The 13973-nt window shown below is 44.9% G+C and overlaps 1 protein-coding gene across 12 annotated transcripts in view; it reads right to left on the bottom strand.

Annotated features, from left to right (window-relative positions):
- MYO9A (myosin IXA) overlaps positions 1-13973 on the bottom strand; it is a 162649-nt gene that overhangs the window by 80728 nt on the left and 67948 nt on the right. For all 12 annotated transcript variants that reach the window (XM_052672077.1, XM_052672080.1, XM_052672086.1 and 9 more), the window contains 2 exons: positions 13268-13394; positions 6891-6980 (listed from right to left, as the gene is read on the bottom strand). In XM_052672077.1, coding sequence (XP_052528037.1) covers positions 6891-6980; positions 13268-13394 — 217 coding nt within the window. The remainder of the gene's footprint in view (positions 1-6890; positions 6981-13267; positions 13395-13973) is intronic.

The following is a 13973-nucleotide window of genomic DNA, read 5'->3' as shown; positions in this document are numbered from 1 at the left end:
GCACTGCTGCTTCTGGTATTCTGGAGGAAAAATAAGAAATTTAGTCCCATGAGAAGATTTCTTTGAAGCTCTGCATCGTCAGGTCACCTTCATATCCTGAAGCAGAGACGCTTGCAGGTCTCTTAGAAGCTTTGTGGGATTTCTGGCTTATTCAAGTAATACTTTTCTGCAATTCTGAATACACTCATCAGTGTAGGAAGTCTTCAAAGGAATCCTGCTAAGCCCCTAACGTTAATGACCTGTGGTGACAATGAGTCTCATAAGCTAATGGGCTCTGGCACAAGTAGGTGCTTCCAGCAGTTTTACATCTTTCTACTCTGCTGAGTGTCCTAATACTTCAAGACTGAGAGCGCACATCCCAATTTCTGCACACTATTATTCTGTCTCCTACCCACTTCTCCCCTATTATTTTCAGTCTGCAAGGTGTTCACCATCAGCTGCAACTATAATCTTTTCCCCTGTGTGTTTTTTTTAAACTTTATTTCTTTTATTATCTTAGATAATGTCGTGCCATTTGTAAACTTGGCCCTGAAACTCCATTCCTTTTCTCTTTATAATGATCTGAAAAAGGCATCAGACAGTACCACCACAAGTACATGAGCCAGTGAAACATCTCTCAGCTCTTTGCTGCGATGAAATATTTTTTTCCTCTCATTAAGGCTTTGCTCTCTTGTGTCACTGCCAATTAACTGTTACCTCGCTGAAAATGAACTGTTCTCCCCTGGCTCAGCTCACAAACAGTCCGAAATAAACATTTTGCTGGACTTTTACTGAAGCAACCAGGCTAAGAAAAGGCACACACACCCCACGGCCCCTTTGGTACCAGAGAACGCAGCTTCAGTGCTCAGCACCCCGCTTCTTTCTCTGGGTAGCAGGCTTTCAAGAGACCATTTCTGTTAGCAAACCTCAAGCAATTTTTCTAAGCCACCATCAGCTGATTTCACGTGGACCTACAGCTGCATTTATTTACACAGAATAAAATGCACAGCACAGACTGATAACTGCAATGCAGGCATCCAGCATGCCATCATAGGATGCTTGCAGCATGCTCTCATGGCCAAGTAACTGCCTGCATGTAAGAGCCACTGGCTAAATCGCAGGCACGCAGACATTGAAGCAAAGAGATGACAGCACTTTATGTCCTATAGGAGCTTTGAATTAAAAAGTTCAAAGTAACTCCTTGTTACAGAGCATTAGCAGAAGTAGGGACACTTAGAGTCATGCAGTAGGACTGAAAAATATTTGCACCCCAGGTTTTGCTATAAACATATAAAGGAGTGACAACAAGGAGAGGAGAGGAAGCAGCACGCCCTCCTTGCGCCTGCAGGGCTGCCCTGGCCACAGCACTCCAGCCCTCCTCTGGCTTTTAAGATAGCGATTTTCCCCTATGGATACACACTGAGTTCCCTACACAGCATTCACTGTGACACCCATCAAACAAGCAGCTCCTAACAGCTTTCCAGACTTGAAGGAGTGGCACAATCAGGTTACTCGCTGCCCAAGAAATTCTCTCACATCTTTCATTTCCCTTCTCTTGGCTGTCTACACATCAGACTTCTTCAAAAAGTGTGAATTCATTCATTAACTCATCCTGAGGGATAAAACCTCTGGGTTGCAAACAGCTGAAAATTAGAGAGGCCTGCTAAAACAAGCCTTTCTGCAAAGTCATTGGCTTAAGTAATGCCAATGGAACCAAATGAATGGAATGCATCATGGAAAAAAAAAAAAAAAATCTGCTTTCTGGAAGGATGTGAAAGAGGATTTGCTAACAGATGTATTTACTTGGATAATGAGTTTCCTTCTGCATCTGATGAAGAACAGGGAAAAACACAGAGGCCCTGGTGAAAAACAAAGCAGGTGACAGACAGCAGCTGGATAAGCAGAACAAACGGGACGGAAACCAGGTGGGGATGGGTGACTTGCTGGACCCAGGGCTCAGCTCTGCTGTCATGTGCAGGGGAACAAGCTGAGCAATGCAAAGGTCAATTGGAGAGAGAAGCATCAGTTGAGATGGACTTCAGAAAGGTAAATGGTTATCTTAGGGTGTACAGTAATGCTCAGGGAGGGCCCTGCAGTAAGCAGCAATGGAAAAAATCTGAATTCTCTGCATTATTTAGACAGAAGCAGGAAGACAGATGTGGCCCAGAAAGGCAGGTCCTTGTCCAGATTAAGCTTAAGATGATGCTCAGATTACATATCTCAGGAAAAACAAAGATTTTGTTTGTAGTTAACAGCCCCTGAGTTGTCCACAAAGCTTTGATTAAAGTGCTCTGCTCCTGCCACACGTTTCCTACCACATACTAGCCAAGCTGCTCAGCACTCAATAGGTCTGGGGGTTGGTTTTGTTTGGGTACCTGAAATGAAGCCTACGAATGCTTTCTGACCTCACAGGGAAGACTGCAGAAATGCATGTAACAATAAAAGGTGGAGCTGAGGAGTGCAGGAACACTCATAAGATTCTTCTACCATTAAAACCCCGTTTTTCTTTATCTCGTTTATGCGCCTGTCGCAGTTCACCATGCTAGGCAGGACAACACTGGCTGCAGGAATGCCCACGTGCAAGGCAGGCACGAAGCAAAATACTCCAATCAGCTGAGAAATCACCGACTGCTCTCCTGCTCCTGAGGCCAAATCTTCTCCTTCCAAAGGATCCTCATTGCTGCACGCTGTTTGCTCACTGAAGTGGAACTGGCCGGCTCCCTGTTATCAGACAGCACTCACACCACGCAGACACACCGTGATTTCTCTGGAAATCCATTAACTGCTGCTGGTTACCTTAATACACAGCCGGGCTCCTGACAAAGACACTCACGGCTGCTCTGGGCAATGAATCTTGACCTCTGAACAGAACTGCAGCCTTTCATGTCTGCGCAGCCTTCCCCGAGTTGATCTGCAGCACAAAGCTTCTGAACCTTAGCGCTACACCAAATTACGCAGCCGTTTCAAACACTGCATTAAAATACCATCCAGCTGCTATAAAGGGAAAAATGAGCGGTTCCAGGAGGCAACTCCACAGCAGACAAGCCAGTGTGGGTCTGAAGATAAGAGGCAGCTGCCAGAGGTAAATATAAGCATTATTTATGGCTGCGGTGTCCTCGCTCATTTGAATTTCAGCAGCCATCTGAAAAGCAGACTCAGTGTGTACAGGCAACTCTCACACAGGGCGTGCAATCGAGCCCACGATTGCCATCAAAAAAAGAATTGCAACTACAGAGCAGTGTCAATTTTTCATTGTAATACCCTGAGGACAGGCACTGATTACAAATGAAGCAACAAGCTGCACCTTGAGCTGGGAACTCTGCTCATGAATGTCTGCTCCCGACTGCAGCCCTGCAAGAGCCCACGCTGCTACCTCACATCTTCTGTCTGCGTGGGTGAAATAAGTAAAACACATAAAATGCAACCTCTGTGCGTTGGGAAGAACTTGATCAGCAGAAGGTGACAGCATCAGCAGCTGCTGGGACGCAGGAGGCAGTGCTCCTGCTGTTTGGCTGAGTCTTACCTTCCTACTGGAGCTCAACAGCTGTATGTTAACCTGATTGAGACCCCCCAAAGCCACCCACCGTACCGAAAGAAGCACAGAGTTTGACAAAGCCAGCATTTCTGCCCAAACTGGAAAGCGGAACGAAGCCAGCAAGAAGTGTTGTAATACAGAAGGACAATGTGAATAAACACAAGCAGTTGCAGCTGTCATCCTCAACACCACGAGCTTCAGGCTGCTGGGATGAGTTGTCATCACGACTGCTGCTCAAGGACATTTTGCAATACGTTTCACCCAAGCACCGAGAGATGCCAGAATAAAGTATCTCCTCTTACTTCAACCATTGCAGAGATGAACAGATACACGAGAAGAGCCCGACTTAAATTTAGAACAATTATGAAGGAGAACGTTTCAAACAAGGAACTGCCAAGTGCTCAAACCACAGTTCCCAAAAAAGCCCCAAACCACACAACAATGTTTCTAATCAGCGTACAATAACAGCGCAGCCAACAAGCATGCAGATGGAGAGGAATGCAGTATTGCTGCAAATCCAACACAGGCATCCTCTTTGTGTGCTTGTGGGGCTACAGCTCAGGAAAACTGAAGAGAAAAGCCTTCACTTGGTGCAACGAAGTCCAATCTCAGCTCTGATGCTTCCAAACTTCTAAAGAAAGGAAGGGCAGAAATTGCTGTGGCAGGACCACAAGATTATGGACCTTGCAGCAGCCAGGCTGTGAACACACAGAGAGCATTGGCCATTTCACCTGAGCTATCTCCCATGCTGAGTTCCCACCCATGTATATTCCAATGTTGTTTGATGAAAGAGGACAGCAAACAGCCCCCGTGCAGAGCTCCAAGAGAAGCAATTCCTGCACCTGGAAGGGATGCAAGTGGGAACCTCATCAAAGCTCATTTTGAGAAAGGAACCCATTCAAAACTTAAGATCTCAAGGCTGTGTCTGAAAAGTGCTTATATCAGATTACAGCTCCTACTTGCAACTCCTCTCAAATAACCAGAAGCCCATCAAGAACCTGAAGTCTCTCAGGTGCCTTGTCCACAGTGCAGGCTCTCTTGCTCTGCCAAGCAATCTCACCACTGACAATCCACAATGCTACCTGCAGACCCCCAAACTTCACTATTCCCACTCACAGTTTAGACAAAACGTTTAAGAAATGAGCTTGTAGGCCTCAGAGCCCCTTTTTCAGCCTAGTTTTTGCTCAATTTTTGCACTTCTTTTAGTAACTGACGCGCTGCCCAGACATCTGGGTGCAGGCTGCGTGCATAAAATTGCTCAAAGCCTTGCAAAGGCACTTGGTAGATGCAAGCTGCTCTTCTTGATGGTGTAAAAGAGCAAATCTACGCCAAACTAAAGTTTTTACAATCCTCTTTAGAGAGCCACTGCAGCGTGGCCTTTTCCAGACAAATTCCACTGAAACTTTCGGTCTATCAACAACCTGAAAAAGGCATCGAGCATTTTAGCATCTGGAAAATCAAGCAGCTGCTATACACATCATTCCCTTATCGGGAAGGGCAGCTATGAGTTGTGGCGGGGCAGTCGTGTCTGCAAACCCTTAAAACCTCCAATTCCTTGGATCCAATTTGTAAAACACCTAAAAATAACCAACCTCCTGATTCCCTCCATGAATCCCTGTCAAATAAAATCCAGCAGTCACATTCAAGGCCAGGCTGGATGTGGCTCTGGGCAGCCTGGGCTGGTGGCTGGCGACCCTGCACATAGCAGGGGGTTGAAACTGGATGAGCAACCCAGGCCATTCTGTGATTCCACGATTCTAACACTGTAAGAACAGCAGACAGAAAATGCCCACTTTTCCTGACTCAATTTGCAGCTCCTTACAGAATGATTAGGTCATGGAGATTACATCAGAGTGCATGATCACACAGTGAGCCACTGCAGCCTGATGCTCCTCTGGCTTCCCCTCACCACACCCTGATTCTTCATTTCTTTTACCAGATATTGGTGACAAACCTTTACCAACGAACACATCTGAGATCTACAGGCAGCAACATCACCAAGAACATTTTGGAAAGCTTTTCAGCAGTTCACACTCAGCTATCTCTGGTAGCAACAGAGCACGTCGATCAGACTTTAGACAGTTTAACATATTAGAAGGAACTGTTTAATCCAACTTGCCAAGTTTGGCAGTGAAGTGGTTGAAAGAGTTTGCTCCGTCAGCACTGCTGGTGGGAAAAAAGCTCCAGCAAAAGGGAAGGAATAGAAATGCTTTAAACTATTCTAGCAATTTCCTCAGTCTGTGCATAAAACATCAGAAAAAAGTGCAGACATCACCTCCACTGCACACTCATCACAAAGGTGTGACTGAAGCACACTGCCTTTTGCTGGGAGAGATTCAAGTCTCGTTCAAAGACTTTGAAGATGAAAGTTTTATTTCAGTTACTGAACTTGAGCACACAAACTCAAAAATGGAAAATGTGTATTTTATGCTGGGAAGAAAAAAAAGAAACAAAAATATCTACAGTCCATTCTAATGACAGCACTTTGTTTACCTATTTGTAACACAGCTGACTGCTCTGGGGGACGTTGCTCAAGATGCTGTGCATTCTCATCAAGCATGCTCTGTGCTCTTAAATGGAGGAATACAACAGGAGACTCAGAAACATCCAAAATATGTTTTGCAGCACAGCAGCATTTACATACTTGGGAACATTTGAGAAGAAAACAGAGGTATTTCTATTTAACAACCACAGAATGTAATTCAGAATTCCTGGAAACCACATGTTCAGGGGAAAACACATGTTTGCTGACATTGTAACCTCAGACAGACCATAATAAAGAATTTGCACTTCATGCAGTGCCATCCCCAAGGCCAGCAGCAACACGGAAAACACTCGGGACAAGCTGAGATGCTGACAGAGCCATGCAGTCTCCGAAGCATCCTGTAAAGGGCCCAGGAACTGAAACAGGAGTTTTCTACAGAAGACCTCCAGCTCCTCCCATACAGGAACCATGACTAACAGGGGCACTTCAGAACCACGCCAAAAACTTCCTGGAGCTCTGAGATCACGGCTCTGTTGTGGGATGAATCAGTGCTACAGCGTAGGCATGTATGGAGACTGCTACTTAACGTGCATCACGTGCGTTCAGTGAGGCATGGTTGCGCTCTGCACAACATTTAACAACTGTTAAGCCATTAAAATACTCAAACACCATCACAGAGTAACATGCAAACCTGCTTTTCAAGAGCAGAAGGTAAAGCCAACCGTTTTCCAGCTTCACGCACATCAGTTTCTCCTACGTTTGTTTAGTTTCACACAAATAAATAAAAGCTAAAAGCAACCCCACCAGGGTTAAGTGTGCATTTCAGTCTCATTTCAGAGCACTGAAAGCCAAGCCAAGAGTTCCTCTTAGAACTAAACATAGCATACAGACCTCTGCCAGTTTGTAGGGTAAGATCAGCTTTTCTCCTACTGTCACTGTCTTTCTGGTAACCAAGGCCTCAAACAGCATCTCTTCTTTCACCTAAAACAAAAAAAAAAGCATTGATATTAACAATTATCCCAAGACTAATTTTTTTTTAAAATCCACTTTGCTTTGCCAGCCCTTACAAAGTTAATGCTCAGTGCACAGCAATGAGCTAGATATTCGGAGAAGACAATTCAGCCCCTACATCCAGCATCAGAAAACAACAGAGCATTCAAGAGAACCTGATTTTCTGCATTCAGCCTTCTCAGTTCCAGCAAGTTCCCATTGCTCGCCTTTGTTCCCACTCTAGCTCCTCCCTCTCACACTTTTTTCACCTGTTAGCAAAAAAAAAACCAACCTCTCAACTTTCTGGTGTTATCATACAAATTAGTCTACAAACAAGCAAAATGGTGTCAGTGGTTTCAGAGAGATATCTGGGTGGGGTTGGGTTTGTTGCTTTTGTGTGTGCTTTTTTTCCATTCCGATTTGAGAGAAGGGGGGAGCTTAGGAGGAGAATGAAACCTGACAAGGAAAGCACCAGATATTTGCTCTGATATTCACACCTGATACTGAACTCCCTGAAGAAATCAGTCCCCAACCAGGTGACAACCATTTGCTCATCAGCCCTTTGCAGAGATCAGCTGTTGCATAAACACAAAGAGGGCAAATAGGTGAGCAGGGCTAGCAAATTAAAGACTCCCTGCCTCCAACCATCAGGAGAAAGCCTCCGTCCAGCAAGATTCCAGTCCCTGTTATTTTCATCTTCTTTGGAGAAATCCCAAAGCGTTCCCTCTCTACCAAAATAGAAGATGTTATGCTCATACATGAGTAAGACCTAAACACTTGGAGGCATTTACTCCTCTTTGTGACATTTCAATGTCAAACAAGGAGTTCTTTGCCTTGGTGAAGATCTTTGAGGCAGGATTTAGGGCTCTGACTTGCAGACACAGCACAGGGTGCACAAGCTGCTCGCAATAACCCAACAGCTACAGCACCCATAGCTGTTCATAGCATCCCTGCTGCAGGCTAGGAACACCAAATCCATGCTTCTGAAATCATTCTAGGCCATATTTTACTCTCTTAGTCTCTAGTACATCCGTTTGTGATTTTAGATGGATGATGGGAGGTTCAGAAGTTTATGTACTTTGACTTCTTTGTTTAACCCAGTATTTATAACTGAGAGCAATGCAAATAAGCCAGTTGAGCCAAATCTCAAAAAACGTTGCAATAACGACACAACTCTGAACAAAATTTTTCATTTCTTTCCACCAGAATTGCTGCCACGGGAGTTTCCCCAATACACTCCAATGCATTTTTACACAGCTGGCCTTTCCTGCAACTCCCAGCAACAAGAACATCTCACCCTAGCGTCAGCAGCAATGAACACCATCTCACCTGTATGCAGCCCTCATCTACCAGCAGCTCCCATATCATAAGAAATCAAACATCAGCACCTCGAGAACCTCACTTGTCTTCAATAATACCCTCAAGCTTCCAGCCTGCTTTTCCAAATTGTGTGTGGGGGGAAAAAAAATAATCCCTCTTCATGCTCCCAGCAAATGTAGTGGGGTCATTTGCTGGCTCAAGCAGCCAAAAGCCACATGTGGACAATTTTTTCAGCAGCTCACAAGTGCAGGACATCGGCTGACACCCCTCAATTGCAAAGCCTGGAACAAAAGTGAGTTTTGCCTTGTCCAAATGGGCTGAAGTAGGAGCGAGGCAGGACTGCTGCAAACCCTGAGCCTGCAGGCTGGCGGTTTTTAAACTAAAGAAAAAAGCTGTAGGCAAAAGTGTATCAGGTGCTTAGGAATCAAAACAGGCCTATGCAAAACTCTTGGTGCCCAGACTAAACAGCCTAAACACTTCTGAGTCCTGCATTTGTCAGCAAACAGTTTTGAATGGTTTGCACAGCTACCCGTACCTTCCCCCTGCCCACCTGCCTGCTCTCCAGAGCTTTCTCTTTCCTGTGCTCTCTTGCTGGACGAGACCTGCAGATGTGCTTCCTCCACCCCATGCCTGCTGTGCGCACGCCTGCAGGGGTCTCCCATACAAAAACACACTTGGCAAGGATGGGATGTTCAGCTCCAGAAGACAATCCTGCAGACCTGCCCACAGCTAACGCCCAGCAGAGCATGGTTTGCATGCTGCACCACTGCTGAAAGCCAATGCTTGACGACGAGCACCACTGAGCTATTCAAGTTTTAACTGAAGGTCACAGCATGGAGGTATTTGGCTCGCCATGTCCACAGGAGACTAGCTGCTTCTGTCTTTGAGAACTGAACTGTGATGTTTAGAGCTTATTGAAAAGCTGCTTGATGTGGAGTAAGAGAAATTAAATTTAGTCACTGACAGGATGGGCTTCCTTCTTGAGCAAGAGCTGAACTTTTGATTCTGGCTTTCTTTGAAGCAAACTAAGATACCTGACTGGAGTCCTGGCTCAGAGCTTCACACCCAGCCTTCAACCTGAGAGCAAGTGCAGAAAGGAAGGCTGGAGCTCCTTTTCACCCCAGCTAGTGCTTGCTGAGATGCTCATCACACAAGGAGCACGCTGTCTGAGGGATTTTTCTGAGCTGACACAGATCATTTTTTGGTAGAAAATAAGCTTTAGCAGTTTCCTGTGGATGCTGGGTGCGAGAGCCAACGTGGTCAGTGCAAAAGAGACATGGCAAAACTTACTTTGGTAAATAACTTTTATTTACCACTGTCTGCACTGAGGCTGGTTATCTAAGCCTAACAACTGGATGTAAAACTAAAGACAAAACTTGCCTTCCCTACTGGATGCTTGCCATGGAAATAATTTCCGTCACTAGTAAACACACACAAAAGTATTCTCGCTCTTCTAAGGGAAAAAATAGTCTCCTTTATGGTGAGCTGGCAGCAGATAATTTCTAGGAGATCATTTCTGTTAATCATGCTTAGGAAGTCACAAACGTAGCACTGCATTTAATAAAGGCACGATCCCTGCTGACCAGCAAAGCTTCAGCTCAGCTTCGAGCTCTGAACAAACAGCTCCTTGAGCTGAAATAGGCTCAGGGATGAGCTCCACATCCAGACACAAAACCCTGCAGTCCCACGGCCACGTGGAGGGGAGGACTTTCCTGTTTGGACTGCAGAGAAGAGATGGATACCAATAAACCCACGAAGGAGCGCTTCCAGGTTTTTCCCCAGGAGGGCTTTTACACAATCCTTGGTTTCTGAGGAGGATCTCTCCCTCTGCCTGCCATAATTTCGCTGCCTGTGGAGCCTTCCAGGTCTGCTCGATCCATCAGGCAGCACTGACATCACGCCACAGCGCTGATATTTCAGCAGAGTTTAAACAAAGGCCGAGAAAAACCTGCCAAAAGCCTCACATAATCCACACGCTACGTCTGTGCCTGAGAAAAGGAATCGAGGTCTTACTGTAAATGAAACAATGATCCACAGAGGCTGGCCAAAATCCTACACTGCAGTTTGCTTTTTCAACAAACGCCGGTCTGGATGTTTTAATAAACTCAAAGAGTATTAGAAGGGGCTGTCAGCATTGAAGAAAAATAAAATCCATCTCAGGTCATCATCTCCTCCCTGATTTCTTCAGAAATCCGCGCGTCAGCTTCATTTCACAGGGAGACAAATCTCTCCATGCAAACGATGGCTAAGTACCTCAGTGGAAGAAAAAGGTACTCGGTGCTCTTGCACTGACTATTGAAACTCCCCCAGATTTGTCCTCAGAGGCTCAAAGGCTCCACTTCGCAATGAAAAGCAGCAAGCTCATGATACTTTGGGCCAGACGTCCCCTTTAGAGGGGGAAAATTTGCCTAATTTTGCTCAGTTTCTTCACTTCAGCCAGGCTGGCTGTTCCTTTCCCCAGGAAGGAAACCACTCCCTTGTTGCTGTACTTCTGGGTCCCTGGATCCCTTCTTCTCGGCAGCTCTCAGATGCACCCCATTCAGCTGCCCTTCTTCCAAACCCAAGAGGATTTTTTCCTTCTCTTTTTCGAGTCAAATCCCTGAATGAACAAATCCAGCAAGACTTCAAAGAAAAAACAAAAGAACAAACCACCACAGCCCCAGATGTCTTGCCTGTAAGTATCAGATCACAGGAAGGATAGCTGCATCCTCTTCTACGCTCCACACTGCCCTGCTGAGCAGCCAATGGCTGCATGGAAAGAAATTCAAGTATTTGTCAGCCAGTCCTAGTTTCATTGAGATGATTTTTCAGTCTTGGTAAGTAATGCCAAGATGTAGAGAAGGAATTAGCAAATTTTTAAATCTTTTCAGCAACACTGGCATGAGAAGAGTAACTGTGTATTTTCAGTGAACACACACACAAAAAAAAAAGAGTAAAAAAATAATTATCCAAGTGAGACAAAACGCAAAATATCAAATTGCTTCAACTGAGATTTTTGGTCTCTGGATAACAAGATTCCACTCAATCTGGAAAGTGCTCAGTAAGTAAGTGCAATGGCTGCCCCGCAACGAAGATGCATCTGCCTGAAGCCTTCAGTTCTCCCCTTGGTCAGAACTGAATCAACATGGCAAAAGAGCAATTCAAGTCTGCAGAGGTCGAACATTTCAGACACAGACACCAAGCTTCTCCTGAAAATGTACTTGCTCTGTTTCAGCTGACTGGGGCGTGGATCCATCAGAAAGTTTACACTTGTGGGCAACATCTGCACTTCCACAGGGAAAGAACCAAAGAAATGCAGGTTTAAGAACAAGTGGCACCACTTACAAAAAAACACAGCAGCACCTCCTACAAATCCTGCCTGACATCTGCACTGCTTGGTGCCTGATGAAGAAGTTTTGGTGCTGTGTATGATCAGTTAGCTCACAAAGGACTTACTGAAAGCAACAGCAGTACTGTTTTGCTCAGTATACCAGCTTCTAAGCGTTCTTTCAAGAAGTTAAAATATGCATTCATTTATTTGTTCTTTTTCCTCTATATATTCTACATACCTACAAGTGAACATGGTACCCATGCTGGTGCTGTCCCAGTGCATGGCACAAAGCCACCGTCGGGTCCATCTGGCTCAAGTGATGCTTGATTTCACATCTGCTTGTGCAAATAACACCCCAATACCTTCCAGCACACAGATGTTGCAGAAGAATTTGTTTGCAGAAGAAAGCTAGGGCAACGACCCAAAGCCTGGAACTTTGTCAGATCTTCAAGTCACTCTCTTATTCAAAGCTTTCTCAAAAAGTGATTACTTCTTAAATGACCTGGCATTCCTGCTGCGACCAACGCAGCCATTTTTAACAGGGTCAGATCAATGACATTCTATCCAAACTCACATTTTCCTTCTGTTTATTTCTGCAGTCTGCAAGTCCAAGATGCAAAGAGCATCCAGCTGCTTATACCAGTATTTTACAGAAGCTTTCCCCTCCCTACATTCAGAGCATTGATGAAGTGCTATGAAAATCTGTGCGCCAACCTCTGAATTCAAGGAGTAAGACAGCACAACAGCTGCCCAAGGGAAGGAATGGGAGAGCACCACGTGTGCACAGAAGGACAACAAATTACCTTCTGGCAGGAAAATAGGAGAAGTGAACCTTCTACACTATCCAGAAACTTTTCAGAGGGATGAAGGAAATCTAAGGCAGCTGGGCTCATGGAGCACGCTCCTCTGTTCCAGCAAGATTGGATGCGATGGGAATCGGTCAGGTGAGATGTGCCAACTCATGGACACCTGTCCAAGTGACACTGGTACAGCAGTCATCCAGGGAGGACAAAACACTCTCTGTACAGGCTCTTACACAGTAAAACAGCAGATGGCATCAACAGGTTCAAACCAGATCTAGATAAATGCAAGTCCATAACTGAGCACCAAAGAGACAGAGTGAAATGCACCTGCAGCATATCCACCACCACCTCTGCAGATGCTGGCAGAGGGACATCAGGCAACAAAACACAGCGACTTCATTCAGAACCCCCTACTGCCACTACGTGGAGCAGCAGAGTGGGCTGATGGACTTACAGTTCCTTCAGTAGTTTCATATACAATTACTGCAACCGATTTCAGCATTGGAGAATTCTGGTGAGGGAGCTCTTGAATTGCTGAGCAATTGAAGAAAATACCACGAGGAATGGCAGGTTTTAGACCCATCCAGAACTTGCTTGCAATCTTTCTAGTTGTAATCTCAGAACTATTTTTCAGTTATTAACTATTTTCAGTTAATTATACAGGAACTGATGGCCAGCTAGAAAAAACTTTACATTAAGGCCTCAAAAAAAAAGTCTTCCTAACTCCTTAATGGAAAACACAAACAGGCTACATTAACATAAGACAATCTGCCCTTCAGTGAAACCAGAAATACAAATAAAGCTCATTAGCTGTCAAAGCTAAGTGACTGAAAGCAGAGGCTTACCTCCAGCAGGTCCGACACGATGGGCAGTATTTCGGGGTTACAGATATCGATGGAGTCATCCCGATAGGTCTTCTTCTTGTATCGGATGTTACCCAGATGTAGTATTGCAGACAGGAGAGAGAAAATTCTAAAGGAGAGAGACAGATCTCATTTTCACGTTGTTGGTTTTGTCTGTTTTTCCTTAAATCCACTGAGAAAGCAAACAACACGCTCAGTGTGAAACCTGGCTGCAAATCTTGGTCAGGTATTGATCGGGATCCCATCACCATGATCTCTGACAGGTGATAAAAACTCATTCAAACACTGTTCTCAGTACATGCCTTACACAACTTCATATCCCGCCCTTTCCACAGCCCCCTCGACCTCCAGACATCCAAGTGCCACCTTTCTATTCTACTTATTCCTCTAATTTTCTAGTCTTCTCTCTTAGGCCAACACATTCTCAAAAATTAGGCTTAAAACAAGCACTCACTTAATTGGTTTTGCTTTTTTTTTTCTTCATTTAGTCAAGTACCAAACTTGCAGTGATTCAGCCTTTTTGAAAAGAATCCCATTCTGGTTTTCTTGGACTTGAAAAAATAACTCAGGTCACCTGATTCCCAGCCTGAAGTTCAACATAATCAAACCCATGGTTACAAAATGGCAGGCCATATAACAAGAAAAAGAATGAAGTTCAGGATAAATCACAGCTGCCTTCAGCTATGTA

Source organism: Tympanuchus pallidicinctus, unplaced genomic scaffold, assembly GCF_026119805.1.
Source record: "Tympanuchus pallidicinctus isolate F22 unplaced genomic scaffold, pur_lepc_1.0 scaffold12, whole genome shotgun sequence".
Taxonomy (NCBI): Eukaryota; Metazoa; Chordata; class Aves; order Galliformes; family Phasianidae; genus Tympanuchus; species Tympanuchus pallidicinctus.
Note: the sequence above shows the minus strand (reverse complement) of the source record. Positions and strands in the feature narration are given on the sequence as shown.